Genomic DNA, 26,397 nt, shown 5'->3' on the forward strand with positions numbered 1-26,397 from the left:
ATAGCAGCCTGCCGCTAATTATTTCTAGCACATGCCTTCCACTTCCGGGTCAGGTCTCTCCTTCTCTTCCTGTTTGCTGCCATTCTTAGTTTCACTTCACCCGGGAGAGACGCGCCTGTACGGGCTGTGAAAGGCATCAGTTTTTTGACCAATTTGCTGAATCACCTTGCTCCAACTTGCTACCAATTTGCTGTACACCTTGCTGCATCTTGCTGTACCACCTTGGTTGTTACATCTGCACGTCTGGAGAACCTACTGCATTACCAATCATATGCTGTATGTCCAGATCTCCAAATAATCAAGTCTGGACTTCACAGTATCTGGTGTGTATCATCTCTCCGGACGCATGAACAGCAAAACAGCAACAATGGTCCTGTCTGCTCTGCATTGAGGAAACGGAAGGTAGGAATCTCTCCCAGCCCTAATCAACTACACCTCCATTCGCCTCATGTGGGGACAGAACACATATCCATCCACACAATGAAATGGTCCCAACATAGCCCTCTACATACTGTAATGGCCCCTATATAGCCCTTCAAATTGTATAATGTTCCCCACATAGCCCCCCCAAATAGTATAATCCCCACATAGCCCTCCAAATAGTATAATCCCCACATAGCCCTCCAAATCAAATAATTGTCCTCACAGTATAAAGGGCCACAATGTAATAATTGGTTTAAAACCTACAGTCCTTACCTCTCCGCGTTCCTCGCTGTTCCAGCGTCTGCACGGTGTGGTCTGAAGCTCTACAACACAGGGGCGATAATATGACATCACGAGCCCACTGTGCCGAGACGTCAGACGCAGCCGGAGAATGATGGGGGAGGGAGCAGATGGCTTCCTGTACCGTCAGTGCTTTCAGTGCCACGCGGGCCCCTACTTACAGGCCCCATAGCGGCCACGCGGTGTGACGCTATTAGTGGTATGATAGGGCCCTATAAGCTGCTGACACGGGGGGCCAGGTGTGACTGCTGCCCGCGCTCCCTCGATAAACGCCTTATTTGACAATTTCTAGAAATATTCGTGAAATTTTGAAAGGGGACATGAACAGTGTGGCATCATGTCCCGCTCCTTATAGAGGACACAACCCCCTTACATCATCCCCCCCATCACACTGTAGCACACTGTACACAGCATGTAGGAGGGGGGTCCACGTCGTGCCTTGGACCCCGCTTGCTCTTCGTATATAATTAGTATTATCCCCCCTGTGTGTTCACTTTACTACCAAGAAAAGGAGCAGACAGAAATATTATCGCTTGTTGTCGCTGCTCCCACCTGGACGTGCGCCAGCGTCGCCTGCAGACAGATGGCAGATTTCTGACTCTGGATATAAACTGCACTGTACAATCCAGGGGGCTCCAGGGGCTGCAGGAGGGGGATGAGGTGTCCCCAATGGCAGCCACACGTCATAGGCTGTGATTTCTGTGATCAATGTGACAATCACAAACTATACCAATATCCACATCGGGATGAAAGAGAAATGAGAAATAAATCCCCAAACAACCGATATGGCAATCACATCACTGCTACAGAAGTCACCATTATTGCATCATGAAGACATTGTATAAAACTACTATAACCCATATTTGTTGTCCTGATTTCAATTTCCCGTCATGCTGCAGTGTGGAGTACAAGAACACAACAACTATAATACTGCTCCCTATGTACAAGAATATAACTACTATAATACTGCTCCCTATGTACAAGAATATAACTACTATAATACTGCTCCTATGTACAAGAATATAACTACTATAATACTGCTCCCTATGTACAAGAATATAACTACTATAATACTGCCCCTATGTACAAGAATATAACTACTATAATACTGCTCCTATGTACAAGAATATAACTACTATAATACTGCCCCCTATGTACAAGAATATAACTATTATAATACTGCCCCCTATGTACAAGAATATAACTACTATAATACTGCTCCTATGTACAAGAATATAACTACTATAATACTGCCCCTATGTACAAGAATATAACTACTATAATACTGCCCCTATGTACAAGAATATAACTACTATAATACTGCCCCCTATGTACAAGAATATAACTACTATAATACTGCCCCTATGTACAAGAATATAACTACTATAATACTGCTCCTATGTACAAGAATATAACTACTATAATACTGCCCCTTTGTACAAGAATATAACTACTATAATACTGCCTCCTATGTACAAGAATATAACTACTATAATACTGCTCCCTATGTACAGGAAGATTACTATAATACTGCCCCTATGTACAAGAATATAACTACTATAATACTGCTCCCTATCTACAAGAATATAACTACTATAATACTGCTCCCTATGTACAAGAATATAACTACTATAATACTGCCCCTATGTACAAGAATATAACTACTATAATACTGCTCCCTATGTACAAGAATATAACTACTATAATACTGCTCCTATCTACAAGAATATAACTACTATAATACTGCTCCCTATGTACAAGAATATAACTACTATAATACTGCCCCTATGTACAAGAATATAACTACTATAATACTGCCTCCTATGTACAAGAATATAACTACTATAATACTGCTCCCTATGTACAGGAAGATTACTATAATACTGCCCCTATGTACAAGAATATAACTACTATAATACTGCTCCCTATCTACAAGAATATAACTACTATAATACTGCCCCCTATGTACAAGAATATAACTACTATAATACTGCCCCTATGTACAAGAATATAACTACTATAATACTGCCCCTATGTACAAGAATATAACTGCTATAATACTGCCCCCTATGTACAAGAATATAACTACTATAATACTGCCCCTATGTACAAGAATATAACTACTATAATACTGCTCCCTATCTACAAGAATATAACTACTATAATACTGCCCCCTATGTACAAGAATATAACTACTATAATACTGCCCCTATGTACAAGAATATAACTACTATAATACTGCCCCTATGTACAAGAATATAACTACTATAATACTGCTCCTATGTACAAGAATATAACTACTATAATACTGCCCCCTATGTACAAGAATATAACTACTATAATACTGCCCCCTATGTACAGGAATATAACTACTATAATACTGCCCCCTATGTACAAGAATATAACTACTATAATACTGCCCCCTATGTACAAGAATATAACTACTATAATACTGCCCCTATGTACAAGAATATAACTACTATAATACTGCTCCTCTGTACAAGAATATAACTACTATAATACTGCCCCTATGTACAAGAATATAACTACTATAATACTGCTCCCTATGTACAAGAATATAACTACTATAATACTGCTCCTATGTACAAGAATATAACTACTATAATACTGCTCCTATGTACAAGAATATAACTACTATAATACTGCCCCTATGTACAAGAATATAACTACTATAATACTGCCCCCTATGTACAAGAATATAACTACTATAATACTGCCCCCTATGTACAAGAATATAACTACTATAATACTGCCCCTATGTACAAGAATATAACTACTATAATACTGCCCCTATGTACAAGAATATACCTACTATAATACTGCTCCTATGTACAAGAATATAACTACTATAATACTGCCCCCTATGTACAAGAATATAACTACTATAATACTGCCCCCTATGTACAAGAATATAATTGCTATAATACTGCTCCTATGTACAAGAATATAACTACTATAATACTGCCCCCTATGTACAAGAATATAACTACTATAATACTGCCCCCTATGTACAAGAATATAACTACTATAATACTGCTCCTATGTATAAGAATATAACTACTATAATACTGCTCCTATGTACAAGAATATAACTACTATAATACTGCTCCTATGTACAAGAATATAACTTCTATAATACTGCTCCTATGTCCAAGAATATAACTACTATAATACTGCCCCTATGTACAAGAATATAACTTCTATAATACTGCTCCTATGTACAAGTATATAACTACTATAATACTGCCTCTATGTACTCTGTACTTGTTCTCTGTATTCTGTGCTCTGACTTCTTACATTGATTTGTTCTTGTTCTCTGCCTCCTTTTCTCCGGCTTCTTATGTAAGAAGGTGCCAGGGCCTAGCCCTGTAGATATTGGTTTTTCATAGGCTTTAGAAACAGTCAGTTCTGGGTCACTTTGCACTGTGCAAGACCTGGTGACTCTGAAGAGCGATGACGTCAGTAACATTACCGTTCTCCACTCTTCAGATGTTCGGAGTCACACTCCAGATCCATCATAGAATGGTAGAGTTGGAAGGGACCTCCTGGGCCATCTGGTCCAACCCCCTGCGCTAAAGCAGGATCCGCTAAATCATCCCAGTCAGATGTCTGTCCAGCTTCTGTTAGAAGACTTCCATTGAAGGAGAACTCATCACCTCTCGTGGCAGCCTGTTCCACTCATTGATCACTCTATGTGTCAAAAGGTTTTTTCTAATATCTAATCTGTGTCTCCTCCCATTCAGTTTCATCCCATTGCTTCTAGTCTTTCCTTGTGCAAATGAGAATAAAGATGATCCTTCTACAATGTGACAGCCCTTGAGATATTTGTAGACAGTTATTAAGTCTCCTCTCAGTCTTCTCTTCTGCAAACTAAACATTCCCAAATCCTGCAACCTTTCCTCATAATACAGGGTTTGCAGACCGGTCACCATTCTGGTCGCTCTTTTCTGAACTTGCTCCAGTTTGTTGATGTCTTTTTTAAAATGTGGCGCCCAAAACTGGACACAATATTCCAGATGAGGTCTGACCAAAGAGGAGTAGAGGGAAATAATGACTTCACGTGATTTAGACTGTATGCTTCTGTTAATACATCCTAGAATTGCATTTGCCTTTTTTGCTGCTGCATCACACTGTTGACTCATATTTAGTCTGTGATCTATTAGTATACCCAAGTCTTTTTCACATGTGCTGTTGCTTAGCCCTATTCCTCCCATTCTGTATATGCTTTTTTCATTTTTATTGCCCAGATGTAGTACTTTGCATTTTTCCCTGTTAAAAACCATTCTGTTAGCTGCTGCCCACTGCTCCAGTTTATTTATATCTTTTTGAATCCTCTCTCTCTCTTCTCTAGTATTAGCTATCCCTCCTAGCTTTGTGTCATCAGCAAATTTAATCAGTTTACCACTGTTTTCTTTCATATTGACATGCTTGAATGTGTTATATGTACTTATCTGTGTATATGTTTCCACTGCCATATGGTGTAATATAGGTGTATTAGATGAGAATAGAGTAGTTAAAGAGAATGGACACAAGATGGGGGTACTGAGCACTTTCTTATTGGGGCCACTAGGTGGATACTAGATGGTTAACTAGGGGGACATTAGAGGAGTGGTTAACCGGGAACTGAGTGGAGATAGATTTCCTGGTGAAAGTCAGTTCAGCTGTGGGTAGCCTTGGTACAAGTCAGAGGGCATTGCTCCTGAGAAGCCTAGCTGACACACAGGGTGTGAAGCTGAGTCCCTCAGCCATCCTTGTTAGAGAAGAAGAGTGTGGTGCCTACAGCAGCAGCCAGTGGGAGAGCCATTGGGGAGACTTCAGCCTGAGACTGTGAGCTGATGAGATAGAGAAGCCAGTGGATGAGTCACTGTGGAAGAAGTCAGCCCGTATCTGGGAGCTGTTGAGACAGGGAGGCCAGTGGAAGAGTCCCTGTGGAGATGACAGTCAGAGTGTGAGAGCTGATCAAGTAGTCAAGTGGGCCACCGGCGAGTGCACAGACAGGATAACCAAAAGGGGGTGGACGACTTAGTGGACAGGTACCTTCGTGGGCTAAAGTCAGTCGCAGGAAGAGAGGTCGAAGTGCCGTTTTCACCGCGCTCCTCGTTTGGTTGTTACTTTGTGGTCCACTCCGGTGTAGCTGAAGAAGCTAAGTGCTGCTGTAGAAGATGTATTGTTGGTACCGTGTCAAGAGTCCTAAAGGTGTACTGGATGTGCTGTGTCCTGAGGAAAATAAAGTTGAACTGTTTAAAGTTATTCCGGCCTCTGCCTCCAGTCCTTTGAACCCCAGGAGGGATGAGCAGCCTCCAGCACAGTGAGTACTGGAGTGGCTGATGGGGCTACCCCCCGGCGGCCGTATTATTACACTTACATGGATTTGTTCTTGTTCCTGGCCTCCTTTTCTCCAGCTTCTTACATGGATTTTTTCTTGTTCTCGGCCTACTTGGCTCCTGCTTTTTGCATTGATTTTCTCTTGCTCTCTGCCTCCTTTTCTCTGGCTTCTTACATGGATTTGTTCTTGTTCTCGGCCTCCTTTTCTCCAGCTTCTTACATGGATTTGTTCTTGTTCACTGTATTCTGGGCTCAGGCTTCTTACACGGATTTGTTCTTGTTCTCTGCCTCCTTGGCTCTGGCTTCTTACATGGATTTGTTCTTGTTCTCTGCCTCCTTGGCTCTGGCTTCTTACATGGATTTGTTCTTGTTCTCAGCCTTCTTGGCTCCTGCTTTTTGCATTGATTTTCTCTTGCTCTCTGCCTCCTTTTCTCCGGCTTCTTACATGGATTTGTTTTTGTTCTCGGCCTCCTTTTCTCCGGCTTCTTACATGGATTTGTTCTTGTTCTCAGACTCCTTGGCTCCAGCTTCTAACATGGATTTGTTTTTGTTCTCGGCCTCCTTTTCTCCGGCTTCTTACATGGATTTGTTCTTGTTCTCGGCCTACTTGGCTCCTGCTTTTTGCATTGATTTTCTCTTGCTCTCTGCCTCCTTTTCTGCGGCTTCTTACATGGATTTGTTCTTGTTCTCGGCCTCCTTTTCTCCGGCTTCTTACATGGATTTGTTCTTGTTCACTGTATTCTGGGCTCAGGCTTCTTACACGGATTTGTTCTTGTTCTCTGCCTCCTTGGCTCTGGCTTCTTACATGGATTTGTTCTTGTTCTCTGCCTCCTTGGCTCTGGCTTCTTACATGGATTTGTTCTTGTTCTCTGCCTCCTTTTCTCTGGCTTCTTACATGGATTTGTTCTTGTTCTCGGCCTCCTTTTCTCCAGCTTCTTACATGGATTTGTTCTTGTTCACTGTATTCTGGGCTCAGGCTTCTTACACGGATTTGTTCTTGTTCTCTGCCTCCTTGGCTCTGGCTTCTTACATGGATTTGTTCTTGTTCTCTGCCTCCTTGGCTCTGGCTTCTTACATGGATTTGTTCTTGTTCTCAGCCTTCTTGGCTCCTGCTTTTTGCATTGATTTTCTCTTGCTCTCTGCCTCCTTTTCTCCGGCTTCTTACATGGATTTGTTTTTGTTCTCGGCCTCCTTTTCTCCGGCTTCTTACATGGATTTGTTCTTGTTCTCAGACTCCTTGGCTCCGGCTTCTAACATGGATTTGTTTTTGTTCTCGGCCTCCTTTTCTCCGGCTTCTTACATGGATTTGTTCTTGTTCTCGGCCTACTTGGCTCCTGCTTTTTGCATTGATTTTCTCTTGCTCTCTGCCTCCTTTTCTCTGGCTTCTTACATGGATTTGTTCTTGTTCTCGGCCTCCTTTTCTCCAGCTTCTTACATGGATTTGTTCTTGTTCACTGTATTCTGGGCTCAGGCTTCTTACACGGATTTGTTCTTGTTCTCTGCCTCCTTGGCTCTGGCTTCTTACATGGATTTGTTCTTGTTCTCAGCCTTCTTGGCTCTTGCTTTTTGCATTGATTTTCTCTTGCTCTCTGCCTCCTTTTCTGCGGCTTCTTACATGGATTTGTTTTTGTTCTCGGCCTCCTTTTCTCCGGCTTCTTACATGGATTTTTTCTTGTTCTCGGCCTACTTGGCTCCTGCTTTTTGCATTGATTTTCTCTTGCTCTCTGCCTCCTTTTCTCTGGCTTCTTACATGGATTTGTTCTTGTTCTCGGCCTCCTTTTCTCCGGCTTCTTACATGGATTTGTTCTTGTTCACTGTATTCTGGGCTCAGGCTTCTTACACGGATTTGTTCTTGTTCTCTGCCTCCTTGGCTCTGGCTTCTTACATGGATTTGTTCTTGTTCTCAGCCTTCTTGGCTCTTGCTTTTTGCATTGATTTTCTCTTGCTCTCTGCCTCCTTTTCTGCGGCTTCTTACATGGATTTGTTTTTGTTCTCGGCCTCCTTTTCTCCGGCTTCTTACATGGATTTTTTCTTGTTCTCGGCCTACTTGGCTCCTGCTTTTTGCATTGATTTTCTCTTGCTCTCTGCCTCCTTTTCTCTGGCTTCTTACATGGATTTGTTCTTGTTCTCGGCCTCCTTTTCTCCGGCTTCTTACATGGATTTGTTCTTGTTCTCGGCCTCCTTGGTTCCGGCTCTGACTACTTTCTCGGTTGTTTCCATCTTTACTATTACCACTCCCAGTCTTCTTGTTTGGGTCTTTGTCAGCGCAGGCTGCGGCGTCACAGCGTGCAGCTCAGCGCTGCCCCCGGCACCATCAGACAGTAGCACAATCCTTCCAGAGAGCAATAAATGTGATGAATACGAGCTCATTAAACGACTGGAAGCCGCAGGCAAGAAGATGAAGTAACAGTGCCGCGTCCTAAGTGAATTATTTCACGCAGACTCTTCGCTGATTGCTCACAAAACACAACAATGAGGAAGAGAAAAGCGACAAAAAAAACCCACAATCGCTCGCTCCGTAACATTAATTCCCGTGTTATTAGGAGTAAGGGGGGCATCTCACACACCCATGCTCAGCTCTGCATCTGGGGGGCCGGAGAGATCACAATTACTTATGTCCTTACAGTGAATTAATTATAGGAACCAATGTCTACTGCTGAAATACTCTGTGCTGCTTTAGAGACTCTGCTCCTTCCATTATGTAAATGCACACTTGTCATGAAGTCCTGTATGCAGCACAGGAGCCTGTCCCTTGCAGGTAATAATTCCCAGTAGATCAGCGTTCTCCTTTCCTGAAATACTCTGTGCTGCTTGGACGTCTTCCACCATGGAAATGTCTCTATTTGACTGGTCATATAAGACGCCGGCCATGTGGATTTCCCTTCCCTGCCCACTATGAATCTTTAGCATGAACGTGGCATCCTAGCATCAGAGCCTATGTGTCGCCTTGAGCAGATAGACCATGAAGCCCATCATTTGGGGGATAATGAGGATCCTGCCCGCTGAGATGACATCAATTAAAAGCATTACTATCTAAATGGAGACAAATGACCGCAGCTGCAGAGCATGGCACGTGTACACTTACCCTGGCAGACCGTCCCTGGTGGGGGAAGGGGTGCCCGTGTGTCGTAATGTGACAGATGGGCAACCCTAGATCTAGAGGTAGATGACGAGACATCACATGCTGATGCCAAATATAAGCAAATAATAAAGAAAGGATGGGTGGTATTGTCCATTTGTCACCAGTGCTGACTATGGACATGATTGGCATATGCTTCATGATTTCATTCATTCTCCTTGATATTGCAAGGGCAGAAATAAGTTTCTATTTGTAATTTTTATTCCTTTCTTCATTTACAGACCTTCGATATGTTGTTCACCACTTTCTCCTAGTTTCATACCTTTCTTTTGTGTGTATGTACCTCCTGGTGGCATCTGCCCTCTCTGAAGACTTGGATGCTTTCCCCCTCTCCACTATGTGAGTCGTGTGTAACCTCCTTGCTATTTCTAACACTTGGAAAAGAGAGGAAGAGAGAAGAGAAAACTGACAGAGCGAGGGACACAGCTCTGATGCGTTTTTTTTTTTGTCATATTGCAGAATAACTAGTTAGGTACAGGAGCTGCACAGACTCTACAATAGCAAAGGGGCAGGACATTTTTAATGAAGGCCATTTAGAAAGTTGCCTTATTTTTCATTTAGGATGCAAATATAAAAAGTTTAAAGGGGACCTGACCTATCATGTGACTGATGTGCTGGCTCTTATTATTATAACGGTGATTCTATACAAGATATAAGTCACAACCAGGAAGGTGTAATCTGAGACAAGACTAGTGTGGGGGAAGGGACTCGTTGTTGGACTAGTCCTACCTTACTTGCTTTAGGAGATTAAAAGTTCATCTTAAAGCGAAAGCACCCATATTGTGCCCCTCCCCCATAATTAAAATAAAGAAATCAGCATATATACCACTGTAGGCCAGTGAGGGTTAAAAAAACATAATGATTGTTACGCATAGTTTTAAGTCATTTTTAGTCCTTGCCAAAGAACATTTATGACCCCCACCCCCCCAAAAAAGAAAAAAAAATAAATTTAAAGCCATATTTGCTTAAATACTACTCCCTTGATGTTGGGAGGTATGAGATACATGGGCCCTAGTCTCAAACTTTTCTTTTGCTAATGTCCCGCCTGGTGTGATCTGCCCTCCTTGAAGCTGTGGATGCTTTCCCCACTCTCTACAGTCTGATCTGCCATTTACAACTTTCTCCACCTCCCAGCTGCTCTCTAGGAGCCCAGTCAGACGGCCATATAAATCAGAGCGAGATCAGAATGCACTGCAGGCACTGGCCGGGGGGGGGGGGGGGGGTCGCACCAAATATATGAAGCTATCTCGCTCGAGTCCTCAATAACAGAACCCCGAACTGTTTTATGTTCTTCATCTCCCGGGGAACACGCCGCCATCTCTCGGGGGGTCCCAGATACTAAATATAAGAATGTCAGCGGCGGTGGAAGAAACAGAGATCACCACTAATGAGCCGCCAGTCTTCTCTTCTGTGAACCTTCCGTCTGAGACTTGCGGTGAGAAATAAATGAGACCTTTGGGGCTTTGGGGCCGGATCGTGTCTGCAGCTCCCGGGATTCCGCCGTCATTAGTCGCCGCACCGACAACTCGTTACTGTATCTTCTGCCTCTCAGGTTTATTTCATCTTTGTCGTCCCAGAAATCTGAATTCATTCTTTTCTTTGTATCTTTTGAGAATGTCAAATTTTGGATACAATTAAAAAAAAAAAAAATTTTTTGCAAAACCTTGGATTTAATTTGTGCAGCCGCAGAAGTAAAGGAAGGGTGAGAATGAAGAGATGGGCCATCGGGGGGCTTACCACTCATGTATAGTTACATTCCAATATTCCCACCCCCAATATAAGGCTCTGTCCTAAGAACATTTACAATATCTCCAGAAAAAGCTCGTTGCCACATTTACATAAACACCAGCCCCTTGAGGTTGGGAGACGAGAGATATGTCTCCAAGTCTCAGTCTTCTGGTGTGTGATCTGCCCTCTCTGAGAACTTGGATGCTTTCCCCATCTCCGCACTCGGATCTAATGGGTACAGTGTAGTGAATCGTTACATTTCTTAATGTCATGTATAAATCCTAGATGTGACCATACTCCTTGGTTTACTCAGGGTTCCCACTAGTACATACACTGCTGCTTGAAAGTTTGTGAACTCTTCAGAGTTTTCCATATTTCTGCATGAATTTGATCTAAAACTACAAAAAAAAGTCCTAAAAGGAGATAAAGAACCAAATTGACTTGGATCATTTTCCTCATTCAATAAAAATGGCAAATATCTGTGCGTAGCAGAAGTATGTGAACCCTTTGCTCTCAGTATCAGGTGTGACCCCTTCTGCAGCAATAACTGCCATCTAAAAGTTTCCATTAATTGCTGACTATTCCTGCACATCAGATGGAGGACTGTTAGCCCTTTCCTCCATACAAAATAGTGTCACCTCTGTTATGTTAATGGATTTTCTCCATGAACTGCTCACGTCAGCTCCTTCCACAAGGCGATTCGAGAACTTCATCTTTATCCTCCCATAACCGTTCTTTTCTAGAACAACTTGTGTCTTTGAGTTGGTGTCTTGCAGCAGGACCAGCGTTCTGTGGAGAATTCAGCTCGTGGACAGATGTCCGGACATTTTCCTTTAGGATTTGCTGGTTGAATGCAGACAAATAGTAAGGTTATGTAATGTGAGAGAGGCCTTTAGTTGCTTAGAGATGACCTTGAGTTCCTTTGCGTCCTCCCACATTATTATACAACTTACTCTTGGAGTGATCATTAATTATTGGTCACCTGACCCTGGAGAGGGTAATAATGGTCTTCAACTTCAAGCCAAATCTTTAAAGATGGTTTTGTAGCCATTTCTGGGCTGACGGGCTTCAACATCTCTTCTTACGAGGTCCTCAGAAATCTCCTTTGTGCGAGCAATGATACACATGCAGAGACTTGAGTTGTAAAGAACAGCCTTTGCCCTTTAAATAAAACAGGTTGCCTACTCATTGATTGTCATCCCAGACATGTACAACCACATAACCCCTGGTGGCCTGGTGGTAAGTACTGTCAGTCTGAGATCACACAGTATAACGTCTGCAAACATAAAGTCTTGGCTCAGCTCATTAAGACTGAGCAATAAATGACGGAGAATCCCTTTAAGAATCAGAAGCCATCTCGGTGCTGGACAAGGACAGTGTCACTTCTACTGCGGATATCTCCTGATCTAATGAGATGAGAATGTGACCGTGTCCGCTCCACGCTCAGAGTCACAAGACGACCTTGGTCAATGTGAACTGTGACTAACTGCGAGAAATCTACAGGAAAACAAGGAGATTCTAAACCAAACAAGGTGGGGGTTATCCCAAAAGAGGGAGTGGTCACAGTGGGAGGGATTTGTGAGGTGGGGGCGTGGCTTAAGATGATGAAGCTATTAGAAGTGGAGGGCCCCTTTTAGGCCGGGGTCACACTTAGCGACGCAAAATACGGTCCGTATTTTACATGCGTAATACTGATGAATGACCCCTAAACAGTGCTCCGTATGTCATGTGTAAGCAAGGTGTGGTCGCGTATTTTGCGCATGTAAGCATCCGTATGCCGAAATTTTCTCACAGGTTTGCAAAATGGACATATAATGGATCCATATGGCAGGTTAAAACCCAAAATGAAAGAATAGATATATACACATAGAATACACATATATATATATATATATATATATATACACATGTCAACATGTCATTGAGACACATATGTATATATATTTATATTTCATAGAGTTCTACATAGCAGAATAGCCACAAAATCAATTGCCGACTTCTGTAAAATCATTCCCCAACCCGACATGAAATGACACATGGTTACATACAGTAAACCATTTAATTTCATGTTTTTTTATATGTCCTTCACTAGTAATTAGATGAGGGTTTGTGTGTAAAATTTGGGAGGTGTAGGTGTTAATTTAAGGGGGTTAATTCGTTGTAAAACATTGCGTGGGCTCCCGCGGTAATTTGTCAACCAGAGAGGTAAAGCAGGTGAGTGAGGGCAGATATTAATAGCCTAGAGAGGGACCATTATTTTTGGCCCTCCCGGCTCCAAAAATCTGCCCCCAGAAAAGGCACATCTATAAGATGTACCTTTTCCAGCACTTATCCTCTCTATTCCCATTGCCCTGTAGTGGTGGCTAATGGGTTAATATAACAAAGGGTTAATGTCACCATTCGATTGTAAGGTGACATTAAGCCGTTTAATAATGGAGAGGTGTCGATAAGACACCGATCCATTATTAACCCTAGACTATGAAAGGGTTAAAAAAACCACACAGACATTAATTAAAAAGTCTTTTAATGAAATTAAGACACCTAGTTTTTTTTACAAATTTTTATTACTCTGGTAATCCCAAAAAAACATGATCTGCAAAAAATATGACATAAAAAATCTCCAATATCCTTACCTCTCCGCCGTTCAGTCATGTCCCACGCTGCAATCCATCAGAAGGGGTTAAATAGTTTACAGAGGACCGGTGCTATTGTGACCAACCCGACTGTAAACCACTGCAGAATGAATTAATTCAGCTCTGCGCAGCCTCAATGGCTGTCTGGAGATGATCTAATTACCGTGGGAAAGTTTCTGACTTTTTTCCCACGCTCATTAGTTCACTTCATGTCAGCCAGAGGACTCCGCGCAGCCTCAGTGACATCAGCGGGAGTCCCCGGCTGACCTGAGGATGAACTAATGAGCGTGGGAAAAAAGTCAGAAAGATGTATAAAAAAATACATGAAATGAAATAGTTTACTGTATGTCCCCATGTGTCATTTCATCTCGGGTTGGGGAATGATTTTACAGAAGCCGACAATTGAATTAGCGGCTATTCTGCTTTGTAGAACTCTATGAAATATAAATATGGATCGCCCCGTACCAGGGCTGTGGGTTTCAATAGGAGATGTCACGGTAGCTGTGACCCGGTCCGTGGCCCTGGGCGTCCATTGTAAAAGGGGAGTGTTGACCGTGTGGATGATGATGATTAAAGTTTATGAGTGAGTGATTCGTGACGCCACCTGTGGTGTTCGGCAATGAAGGTGTTAAGCCGACGCTGCAGACAGTTCCTCTGGGACGGATGGTGTGGTGCAGCAATGATGGTATAGCTCTCCACAGGCAAGGCTGTAGTCCCAGGGCAGAGTAGATGAAGAAGAGAGGTGTTAAGGGAGAGAGTGTAGTGTCTGGCACCGAGATGCAGCAGTGCTGAGTGGGTTGGCGGAGGAATAAGTGGAGGACACCAGGGCATGTAGTTCCAAAGCTTTACTCACAGTCTGTTGTGCCCGCTTCTGTACCGTGTCCTCCGGGTCAGGAGCTCAGCCAACCTCCAGGCAAGATGAAGTCCTCCTTTCCAACACTCCACCAACATATGTGCCTTTTCTGAACGTCTCCCTTTTGCGCCTATTGTGAAGTACTGAGTTACAGTGGAGTCAGATGTTCCTATGAACTCTACTTGTATGGCAGACAGCTGTAGCTGCTTCTGGGACTCCTCACTCCTGAGTCCCGGCTCACTCACGTTGCTGTTGTGCCCCCAAGTCTAGTGTGGGAATAAAGAGGTGCTGTGGGTTTATGATGGAGGAATAAACCGCATGGACTGTTATGAGTTTATGGAAAACCTGTGCCGGATCTGATTTTGTGGCTGCTGATCGAGTATCCCCTACTTGAATGACAGCGCTGCCTCACACTATACTTTGTGTGTCCCTATGACATGTGTGTATATATATATGTATTCTATGTCTATTCTTTCGTTTAGTAAACCTGTCAGTGTGATGTTACTGTATCGCGCTCTGAATTGCCGGCTTTTCTAAAGGACACCGGGTGCGTATTTCCCGCAAGTCACACGTCTGGTCTGTGTGTAATGCGCTGTTTTTGCGCCCCCATAGACTTGCATTGGCGTATTACGGGCGTACTACGGTGACAGTCACAGCATGCTGCCATTGGCACGGACCGTAGAAATATACGGCTGATGGGAGCTGCCCCATAGAGAATCATTGGTCCGTGTCTAATGCGCAGTTTCTACGCCTCTCACTCGTCCGTATTCCTCTCTAGTGTGACCCCGGCCTTATTCTTTTTACTGCATCTGATTAATTGGAAAATTTAAATTGGAAAGCGGATTTTACTTTATAATTGTGGCCCTTTAAGTTTTCATGACTCTTCCATCCAGCAATCATTAATATTCTTATCTGCCGGATTAGTCCAGGGTGCAGGGGGTTATGTGAGATCTATCTGCAGCGTTGTGATGGAGCTATGTGATGTGTTATATGGGATCTATATGGTGGTGTTATGATGGATCTACAGTTGTGGCCAAAAGTATTGACACCCCTGCAATTCTGTCAGATAATACTCAGTTTCTTCCTGAAAATGATTGCAAACACAAATTCTTTGGTATTATTATTTTCATTTAATTTGTCTTAAATGAAAAAACACAAAAGAGAATGAAGCAAAAAGCAAAACATTGATCATTTCACACAAAACTCCAAAAATGGGCCAGACAAAAGTATTGGCACCCTCAGCCTAATACTTGGTTGCACAACCTTTAGCCAAAATAACTGCGACCAACCGCTTCCGGTAACCATCAATGAGTTTCTTACAATGCTCTGCTGGAATTTTAGACCATTCTTCTTTGGCAAACTGCTCCAGGTCCCTGATATTTGAAGGGTGCCTTCTCCAAAGTGCCATTTTTAGATCTCTCCACAGGTGTTCTATGGGATTCAGGTCTGGACTCATTGCTGGCCACCTTAGAAGTCTCCAGTGCTTTCTCTCAAACCATTTTCTAGCGCTTTTTGAAGTGTGTTTTGGGTCATTGTCCTGCTGGAAGACCCATGACCTCTGAGGGAGACCCAGCTTTCTCACACTGGGCCCTACATTATGCTGAAAAATTTGTTGGCAGTCTTCAGACTTCATAATGCCATGCACACGGTCAAGCAGTCCAGTGGCAGAGGCAGCAAAGCATCCCCAAAACATCAGGGAACCTCCGCCATGTTTGACTGTAGGGACCGTGTTCTTTTCTTTGAATGCTTCTTTTTTTCTCCTGTAAACTCTATGTTGATGCCTTTGCCCAAAAAGCTCTACTTTTGTCTCATCTGACCAGAGAACATTCTTCCAAAACGTTTTAGGCTTTTTCAGGTAAGTTTTGGCAAACTCCAGCCTGGCTTTTTTATGTCTCGGGGTAAGAAGTGGGGTCTTCCTGGGTCTCCTACCATACAGTCCCTTTTCATTCAGACGCCGACGGATAGTACGGGTTGACACTGTTGTACCCTCGGACTGCAGGGCAGCTTGAACTTGTTTGGATGTTAGTCGAGGTTCTTTATCCAACATCCGCACAATCTTGCATTGAAATCTCTTGTCAATTTTTCTTTTCCGTCCACATCTAGGGAGGTTAGCCACAGTGCCATGGGCTTTACACTTCTTGATGACACTGCGCACGGTAGACACAGGAATATTCAGGTCTTTGGAGATGGACTTGTAGCCTTGAGATTGCTCATGCTTCCTCACAATTTGGTTTCTCAAGACCTCAGACAGTTCTTTGGTCTTATTTCTTTTCTCCATGCTCAATGTGGTACACACAAGGACACAGGACAGAGGTTGAGTCAACTTTAATCCATGTCAACTGGCTGCAAGTGTGATTTAGTTATTGCCAACACCTGTTAGGTGCCACAGGTAAGTTACAGGAGCTGTTAATTACACAAATTAGAGAAGCATCACATGATTTTTCGAACAGTGCCAATACTTTTGTCCACCCTCTTTTTTATGTTTGGTGTGGAATTATATCCAATTTGGCTTTAGGACAATTCTTTTTGTGTTTTTTCATTTAAGACAAATTAAATGAAGATAATAATACCAAAGAATTTGTGTTTGCAATCATTTTCAGGAAGAAACTGAGTATTATCTGACAGAATTGCAGGGGTGTCAATACTTTTGGTCACAACTGTATATAGCGATGTTATGTGGGATCTATCTGTAGTGTTATGTGGCTGCAGATTATTGTATATGGAACTATATGACACTCTTTTGTGGGAAATATTTAGCAATAATATGTGGAAACTACATGGCAGTATTATCATATGCACTTCATGGAAAAGAATCTCTTGCTCAGATGTACAGAATTGAATTATGGCCACTAAATGTCATTCTATTACTGGGCAATGAGATAGAGAGTTGGACACTAATGAGATAGTCGCCCTTTAAACTAAATATATGGAAGGAAAACAAATGACCAAAAAATCTCACAAAACGTATAGAAAATACAAAATATAATTTATTGATTAGTTAACAAACCAGGATAGGTGAAAACACAGTGAAAAGAGAGATCCAGATCTGCTTGTACATGCAGAAAAAAACCATAGGACACACATGCAGGAGGGAGGGAGTAAATGTGAATCGCATATAGCGCCTAGCAAAAAATGAATGTAATTGCTCATGACAAAATTGCACATTCCCCAATAGGCCTCATAGAATTCACCTTACCAGACATATATCAATAATGAACAGCAAACATTGCTGCAATGGGAGTATAAAGGATTAAACTCATACCTGGTTAGGATAGGAGGCAGCCCGCCGGTGTGTGTCCCCCCCGACGCGCGTTTCGGCGTGAAATGCCTTTCTCAAGGGAATTAATAATTCCACAGGGTTAATGAGGGAATTATAATGAGTTGAATGGTTATTAGTGTTGTCAGGGTCTTGGAGGTGGGAACACCCAAGGGGGACGAGAGAGTGGAGGAGTAGTGTTTATAAGGGATGGACGGTTGGGCAGCCATTTTAAGTTCCCAACAGACAGTAAGGAGCTAAAGAAATAAAAGAAATAATAAAATCTGCCTAGAAATCCATTTTTGCAGGGAGTGGGGGTCCACGTTGCTTGTTTCCCAGAATCCCACATTTTGTCAGATAAATACTTTATATATAATATAATCTGTGACCCCCGCGAGCCCCGGAGTAACGCCGCTCCCCTCTTCTTCCAGACTTTCCGCTGGCCGATCGCCAGTAACATAGACGGGAACGAGATGCTGGAAATACAAGTGTTTAACTACAGCAAAGTCTTCACTAACAGGTGAGTGCGGCCTCCTCCCCGGTATCAGTCCTGTGTATGTGTCTGCAGGGCAGTGCTGCAGTGTAAAGAATGGTGGAAGACAGACGGAATCCACTACAACTACTGCGTGACATATCTTATCTGCTCATGCTTCACTGCTCTGTAATGGGATGAACATGGCATGAAATAGTAACTGCCTGCAGGTGGCGCAGATTTCTTCCTTCTGCAAGAAAGTTCATTTACATACTTATGTCCCAGGATCCATTGCCTGTTCCCCACAAGGAGAAACTAAAGAGGAAGTCGAGTAACAGAAATATTTCTATAAAAAAATAATATATATATATATATATATATAAAAATGAGTGTGTGTGTGTATCAGCCACACCCACTCCACAAAGCAACCAATCACTAAGCATCTTTCATTTCACTAGAGCTGTTTAAAAGATGAAAGCTGAGCTGTGATTGGTTGCTATGAGCAACAGTCCCATAGCAACCAATCACTAAGCCTCTTTCACACAGGAGAGTATTAGATACACGGCTCAGCAGTCAGTAACACACAGGAGAGGATTAGATACACGGCTCAGCAGTCAGTATCACACAGGATAGGATTAGATACACAGCTCAGCAGTCAGTATCACACAGGAGAGGATTAGATACACAGCTCAGCAGTCAGTATCACACAGGAGAGGATTAGATACACAGCTCAGCAGTCAGTATCACACAGGATAGAATTAGGTACACGGCTCAGCAGTCAGTATCACACAGGATAGGATTAGATACACGGCTCAGCAGTCAGTATCACACAGGATAGGATTAGGTACACAGCTCAGCAGTCAGTATCACACAGGAGAGGATTAGATACACGGCTCAGCAACAAGGTGTGCCAAAGGAGAGAACATTTTCATTCCAAGAATTCCACTTACTCCATGTTATTTGCCTTTTGATTTTAAACGCCTCCAGTTTGATTGGCATTTGCAATGTCCATTAACAAAGCTCAGGGACAGTCCTTGAAAGTAGTAGGGATCGATTTGCAATCTCCATGCTTTTCTCATGGTCAACTTTACGTGGCCTGTTCAAGAGTTGGAACTGCCAAAAATCTGTTCATCTTTGCACCGAAAAGAAAAACCAAAAATGTTTATCAAAAGGCTCTTGAATGAGTTGAAAATAAAATACTTAGTGTGACGACTCCTGGAGTGGACCCCATCACGGGGTCCTTCTCTGGTATCACACAATCAACAGAGCAAGCGAAGAGTGAACAATTCCAAGACCTTTATTCAGGCAAAAATACGAAAGGGTCCATATTCAGTCCACCACACAAAGGATAAGATAGTCCAGAATAAGAATGCAGTCCAGTATCAGGATAAAATGTCCAGGGAAACGAGATTCCACAACTCCAGCACCAGAGGATAAAAATGGGTCCTTCTCTCTGAAATGCAGCCTTTTCACCATCTTGTCTCTACCGGAACTGACTTGTCCAGCTGCTGTTCTTCCCCCCACCCCCTTCCTTGTCCAGGGGTAGTCAAACAAGTTGCCTCCCAGAGGAGAACAAAAGGCCTTAGGGATTAATGCACTACAGGGGGTCATCAAGAGACAGATACAGTGAGGCTGTAGACTTACATTGTAATAAGAAAAACACTATGAAAATAACTGGAATTGTTAAAAATAGGAATATACAAAAAATGACATCCACATAACATATCACACCATCACAGACCCTCTGGGTCGAGGCACCAACCCTCCCAGGGCGAGCTGACCTAGTGAGGACCACCCCCTATACAGGGAGTGTCAGGGGCAGCAGGCCCAAAGGGGTAAGGTACCACGACTGCTGGAACCAGGTGGCCGGCTCACAGGAGACACGAGTGAGTGTGTCTAACAAGCTGCAACAGGGAAGGTGCAGAGTACAAAAGTGTGCAAAGCGTGGACACAGGGGCGTGCAGGGTATAGTACAGGGCGTGTGCACGGAAGTATGGAGGGTTCAGGACAATACAAGGCGTGTACATGGGAGTGCGCTAGATACTGGATAGTGCAAGGTGAGTACATGGGAGCACGTATGGCGTGCATAGACAAGCACGCCCGGGTGCGAGCAAAGCAGGGAGCGTGCAAAGGAGCACGTCAGAGTACAGAGTTGAACAGATGGTGCCCAGAAAAGTACACCAGAGTGCAAGGCTAGGCAGAAAGTGTGCTAAGGGCGGTTCACATTAGTGTTTCAGGCCACAGTGTCGGCCTGCGCACGGCTGCCGCTAAGCCCCGCCCACGCCTCCTCCGGTAGCTCTGCCTACAGGCGCATGACGTTGCATGCGTCCCCTATCTTTATCACTGGGGACGCAGGCCGTGCGCAGTATGTGTTTGGCGGCGCATGCGTCCTTTTGACGTTGCGCTGAGCGCAACCAAATTGCAACAGGTTGTGTTTGGCAGTGGTCGGTGCACACGTCAAAAGGACACAGTCGCCGCCAAACACATACTGCGCACGGCCTGCGTCCCCAGTGATAAAGATGCAGGACGCATGCAGCGTCATGCGCCCGTAGGCGGAGCTACTGGAGAAGGTGCGGCAAGGGGCGGGGCTTAGCGGCAGCTGTGCGCAGGCCATCGCTGCGCCCTGAAACGCTAATGTGAACCCACGACAGAGCAGAGTGTGTGCCAAGAGGCATGACAGAACACAGTGCAGGAGCAGAGCGTTTGCTGGGAAGCACGGCGGAGCAGAGAATCCGAATACAGCACACAGCCAGGCAAAGACCAAGCCAGAAAGCACAACAATAATCAGGCACCTCCCACAGGAAGAGGCAGCCTGATATAGGGCATGAGCGCTGGGACTTCCGGGTCAGGTCCTCCAGGACCATAGAGAGGGCGTGGCCACAGTCAGAGCCGAGAAGAGCGCGCATGCGCACTAGCAACGTTGTGCAGCCATGGAACGAGTTGCGCGAGTGCACCTGACAGGACCCCCGGAGCGGCCGCGGCACCGGGTGAGCGCGGCATAACACTTACGTAATCGTTTAGTTAATTTGTGTTGCAGATCTGTAGTGTGGAGCATATGATGTGAAATGCTTTATGTGCAATATGATTATTAGCATTTGTTATAACTCATCACAGTAAGTTACTATGCCCGGGCGCTTCAGCTAGTAAAAAAATAATTGTAAAAAGTCAGAAGACTGCGGCCGAGGCTCACAAACCGGAAGGGGCGAAAGTGGAGGCCGCTAGTGAATAATGGAGGCCTCACTGCCAGGAGACAGGGCGACATCTGATCCACACGCCGCAAACAATGGAGGTGAATTACTAAATGATTAATATAAGAACCGGGACCAGAAGAGACCCTACGAGACTAGTCTGCATACGGATATCGCTGTTGTTATGGGGGGGCACTGTGGCGGTCGCTGTTATGGGGGGGCACTGTGGCGGTCGCTGTTATGGGGGGCACTGTGGCGGTCGCTGTTATGGGGGGCACTGTGGCGGTCGCTGTTGTTATGGGGGGCACTGTGGCGGTCGCTGTTGTTATGGGGGGCACTGTGGCGGTCGCTGTTGTTATGGGGGGGCACTGTGGCGGTCGCTGTTGTTATGGGGGGGCACTGTGGCGGTCGCTGTTGTTATGGGGGGGCACTGTGGCGGTCGCTGTTGTTATGGGGGGGCACTGTGGCGGTCGCTGTTGTTATGGGGGGGCACTGTGGCGGTCGCTGTTGTTATGGGGGGCACTGTGGCGGTCGCTGTTGTTATGGGGGGGCACTGTGGCGGTCGCTGTTGTTATGGGGGGCACTGTGGCGGTCGCTGTTGTTATGGGGGGCACTGTGATCTGCCCCATTATGCTGTGGTATTATTCTTTTGGACAGTGATCTAGCGGGGGTCTTTCCCGGCCTCCTTTCCTATCACTTTAACCCCTTGGTTTCTGCCTCGGGTGGAGGAGACAGAGACGTGAATTATAAATGATTGGAGTGACAGACGGCGTGAGATGCGGATAAATAATGTATCAGAAGGAAAGATCTCCGCAGAAATCGCTCGCTCCGGCCCGGACCTCAATACTTTCCGCTCCTCGCACTCGCGCTCCGCAGGATATTACGCACGGTGGAGCCGCCACAGACAATATGGCGACCACCACATGTGTCATCCAGTTATCCCAATATAATCCTTTTGCTGTTTTGTACCTATGACAACTCTTCCGCTCCTCCCACCGCTGCTTTATATCCACAGTGTGATTATTTTACGGCAGAGGTGCAGTGACACAGCGATGCAGCAGTGCCATTCAGGATCATCGGACAGCTGGGTGACATGTTCCTAGTTTATGGATATGTTTTTTTTTTTTATTTCAGACTCATCGGGACATTTCGGATGGTTCTCCAGAAAGTGGTTGAAGAGGCGCAGCTGGAAGTGTCGGACACCCTGATCGATGACAACAACTCGGCCATCCGCGTAGGTGACACTGTAACGCCACCGCTGCTGTGTATGGAGTGGTCTGCCAGGTGGCCACATATACAGGACATACGCTTATCTATCTTTTCTAGACATTTTTAAGGCGGCTTTAAAGGAATCATGCCGAAACTTAAAGGGTTTGTCCTGCAAACAACATTTATCACCCGTCTGTAATATAGATGATAATTGTATGATGGCTGGGGGGTGCGACTGCTGGGAATCCCACCAATCACAATAATTGTCCCAAATTTGCTGTCTGAATGAGGCAATGCTGAGCATGTGTGACCGCCACTAATATAGACAGTGATTGGGGCGACACAGAGCATGTGCCACCTGCCACTGATATAGACAGTGATTGGGGCGACACAGAGCATGTGCCACCACTAGTGATATAGACAGTTATTGGGGCGACACGGAGCATGTGCCACCTGCCACTGATATACACAGTGATTGAGGCAATACTGAGCATGTGCCACCTGCCACTGATATAGACAGTGATTGGGGCAACACGGAGCATGTGCCACCACTAGTGATATAGACAGTGATTGGGGCGACACAGAGCATGTGCCACCTGCCACTGATATACACAGTGATTGGGGCAACACGGAGCATGTGCCACCACTAGTGATATAGACAGTGATTGGGGCGACACAGAGCATGTGCCACCTGCCACTGATATACACAGTGATTGAGGCAATACTGAGCATGTGCCACCTGCCACTGATATAGACAGTGATTGGGGCGACACAGAGCATGTGCCACCACTAGTGATATAGACAGTTATTGGGGTGACACAGAGCATGTGCCACCTGCCACTGATATACACAGTGATTGGGGCGATACTGAGCATGTGCCACCACTAGTGATATAGACAGTTATTGGGGCGACATGGAGCATGTGCCACCTGCCACTGATATAGACAGTGATTGGGGCAACACGGAGCATGTGCCACCTGCCACTGATATACACAGTGATTGGGGCGATACTGAGCATGTGCCACCACTAGTGATATAGACAGTTATTTGGGCGACACGGAGCATGTGCCACCTGCCACTGATATAGACAGTGATTGGGGCGACACGGAGCATGTGCCACCACTAGTGATATAGACAGTGATTGGGGCAATACTGAGCATGTGCCACCACTAGTGATAGACAGTTATTGGGGCAACACGGAGCATGTGCCACCTGCCACTGATATAGACAGTTATTGGGGCGACACGGAGCATGTGCCACCTGCCACTGATATACACAGTGATTGGGGCGATACTGAGCATGTGCCACCACTAGTGATATAGACAGTTATTGGGGCGACATGGAGCATGTGCCACCTGCCACTGATATAGACAGTGATTGGGGCAACACGGAGCATGTGCCACCTGCCACTGATATAGACAGTGATTGGGGCAACACGGAGCATGTGCCACCTGCCACTGATATAGACAGTGATTGGGGCAACACAGAGCATGTGCCACATGCCACTGATATAGACAGTGATTGGGGCAACACGGAGCATGTGCCACATGCCACTGATATAGACAGTTTTTGGGGCAACACAGAGCATGTGCCACCACTAGTGATATAGACAGTGATTGGGGCGACACGGAGCATGTGCCACCCGCCAGTGATATAGACAGTGATTGGGGCAATACTGAGCATGTGCCACCACTAGTGATATAGACAGTGATTGGGGCGACACGGAGCATGTGCCACCCGCCACTGATATAGGCAGCTATTGGGGCGATACTGAGCATGTGCCACCACTAGTGATATAGACAGTGATTGGGGCAATACTGAGCATGTGCCACCACTAGTGATATAGACAGTGATTGGGGCGACACAGAGCATGTGCCACCACTAGTGATATAGACAGTTATTGGGGCGACACGGAGCATGTGCCACCTGCCACTGATATACACAGTGATTGAGGCAATACTGAGCATGTGCCACCTGCCACTGATATAGACAGTGATTGGGGCAACACGGAGCATGTGCCACCCGCCACTGATATAGGCAGCTATTGGGGCGATACTGAGCATGTGCCACCACTAGTGATATAGACAGTGATTGGGGCAATACTGAGCATGTGCCACCACTAGTGATATAGACAGTGATTGGGGCGACACAGAGCATGTGCCACCACTAGTGATATAGACAGTTATTGGGGCGACACGGAGCATGTGCCACCTGCCACTGATATACACAGTGATTGAGGCAATACTGAGCATGTGCCACCTGCCACTGATATAGACAGTGATTGGGGCGACACAGAGCATGTGCCACCACTAGTGATATAGACAGTGATTGGGGCGACACAGAGCATGTGCCACCTGCCACTGATATACACAGTGATTGGGGCAACACGGAGCATGTGCCACCACTAGTGATATAGACAGTGATTGGGGCGACACAGAGCATGTGCCACCTGCCACTGATATACACAGTGATTGGGGCAACACGGAGCATGTGCCACCACTAGTGATATAGACAGTGATTGGGGCGACACAGAGCATGTGCCACCTGCCACTGATATACACAGTGATTGAGGCAATACTGAGCATGTGCCACCTGCCACTGATATAGACAGTGATTGGGGCGACACAGAGCATGTGCCACCACTAGTGATATAGACAGTTATTGGGGTGACACAGAGCATGTGCCACCTGCCACTGATATACACAGTGATTGGGGCGATACTGAGCATGTGCCACCACTAGTGATATAGACAGTGATTGGGGCAACACGGAGCATGTGCCACCTGCCAGTGATATAGACAGTTTTTGGGGCAACACAGAGCATGTGCCACATGCCACTGATATAGACAGTGATTGGGGCAACACGGAGCATGTGCCACCTGCCAGTGATATAGACAGTTTTTGGGGCAACACAGAGCATGTGCCACCACTAGTGATATAGACAGTGATTGGGGCGACACGGAGCATGTGCCACCCGCCAGTGATATAGACAGTGATTGGGGCAATACTGAGCATGTGCCACCACTAGTGATATAGACAGTGATTGGGGCGACACGGAGCATGTGCCACCCGCCACTGATATAGGCAGCTATTGGGGCGATACTGAGCATGTGCCACCACTAGTGATATAGACAGTGATTGGGGCAATACTGAGCATGTGCCACCCGCCAGTGATATAGACAGTGATTGGGGCGACACGGAGCATGTGCCACCCGCCAGTGATATAGGCAGTGATTGGGGCGACACGGAGCATGTGCGACCACCACTAATATGGGCGGTGATTGGAGTAGTGGGGTATATAGTGACCCCCGTTGTGCACAATGGGAATCATGTTGCTGTTCCTGCCGCTGTGGGTCTTTTTTGTGGGGGTTTTCTTGACCACATAATTAAAGTGTCAAGAAGATAGAAAACCTTTACTCCGGTCCCGGACCCCGACCTTGTACTTTGGGTTGGACGTCGCCGGTGGATCGACCGTGTACACTCCTGTCATTCCTCATTTCCTGTCACCATGGTAACCCGTAATGAACGGCTCCGCTTCTTCTCCCCGGAGGAGGACATTTCTCGTCCTTTCTTGCTGGGAGTGTAAATTCTGAAAAGTTAATTATATCTGGAGGACAATGTGTGATCGCTGCCCTCCAAATGTTAGAATAAACTGCGACCTGTGCGGACGGCCAGACCTCAGCGAGGGCATCATCCCCCCGGCCAGTGCAGCTACTGGGCGCTGTGGTCACCCTCAAGGCGGAGTTGGTTCAGACGCAGCATGGAGGATCTGCAGCTTTCCACTGGATATTGTGTCATGTTAATGCATTTCCTTTCTGTCACTGAATGGAAACTTCCAAGTTTTAAGGTTT

At 45.3% G+C, this 26,397-nt stretch overlaps 1 protein-coding gene across 15 annotated transcripts in view; it reads left to right on the plus strand.

Annotated features, from left to right (window-relative positions):
* OTOF (otoferlin) overlaps nucleotides 1-26,397 on the plus strand; it is a 339,399-nt gene that overhangs the window by 105,357 nt on the left and 207,645 nt on the right. For all 15 annotated transcript variants that reach the window (XM_073561977.1, XM_073561982.1, XM_073561975.1 and 12 more), the window contains exons 3-4: nucleotides 18,110-18,198; nucleotides 22,473-22,572. In XM_073561977.1, the coding sequence (XP_073418078.1) occupies nucleotides 18,110-18,198; nucleotides 22,473-22,572 (189 nt within the window). The remainder of the gene's footprint in view (nucleotides 1-18,109; nucleotides 18,199-22,472; nucleotides 22,573-26,397) is intronic.

The sequence above is a fragment of the Dendrobates tinctorius genome, unplaced genomic scaffold (assembly GCF_039654945.1).
Source record: "Dendrobates tinctorius isolate UK_male_01 unplaced genomic scaffold, ASM3965494v1 ptg000332l, whole genome shotgun sequence".
NCBI classification, from domain to species: domain Eukaryota; kingdom Metazoa; phylum Chordata; class Amphibia; order Anura; family Dendrobatidae; genus Dendrobates; species Dendrobates tinctorius.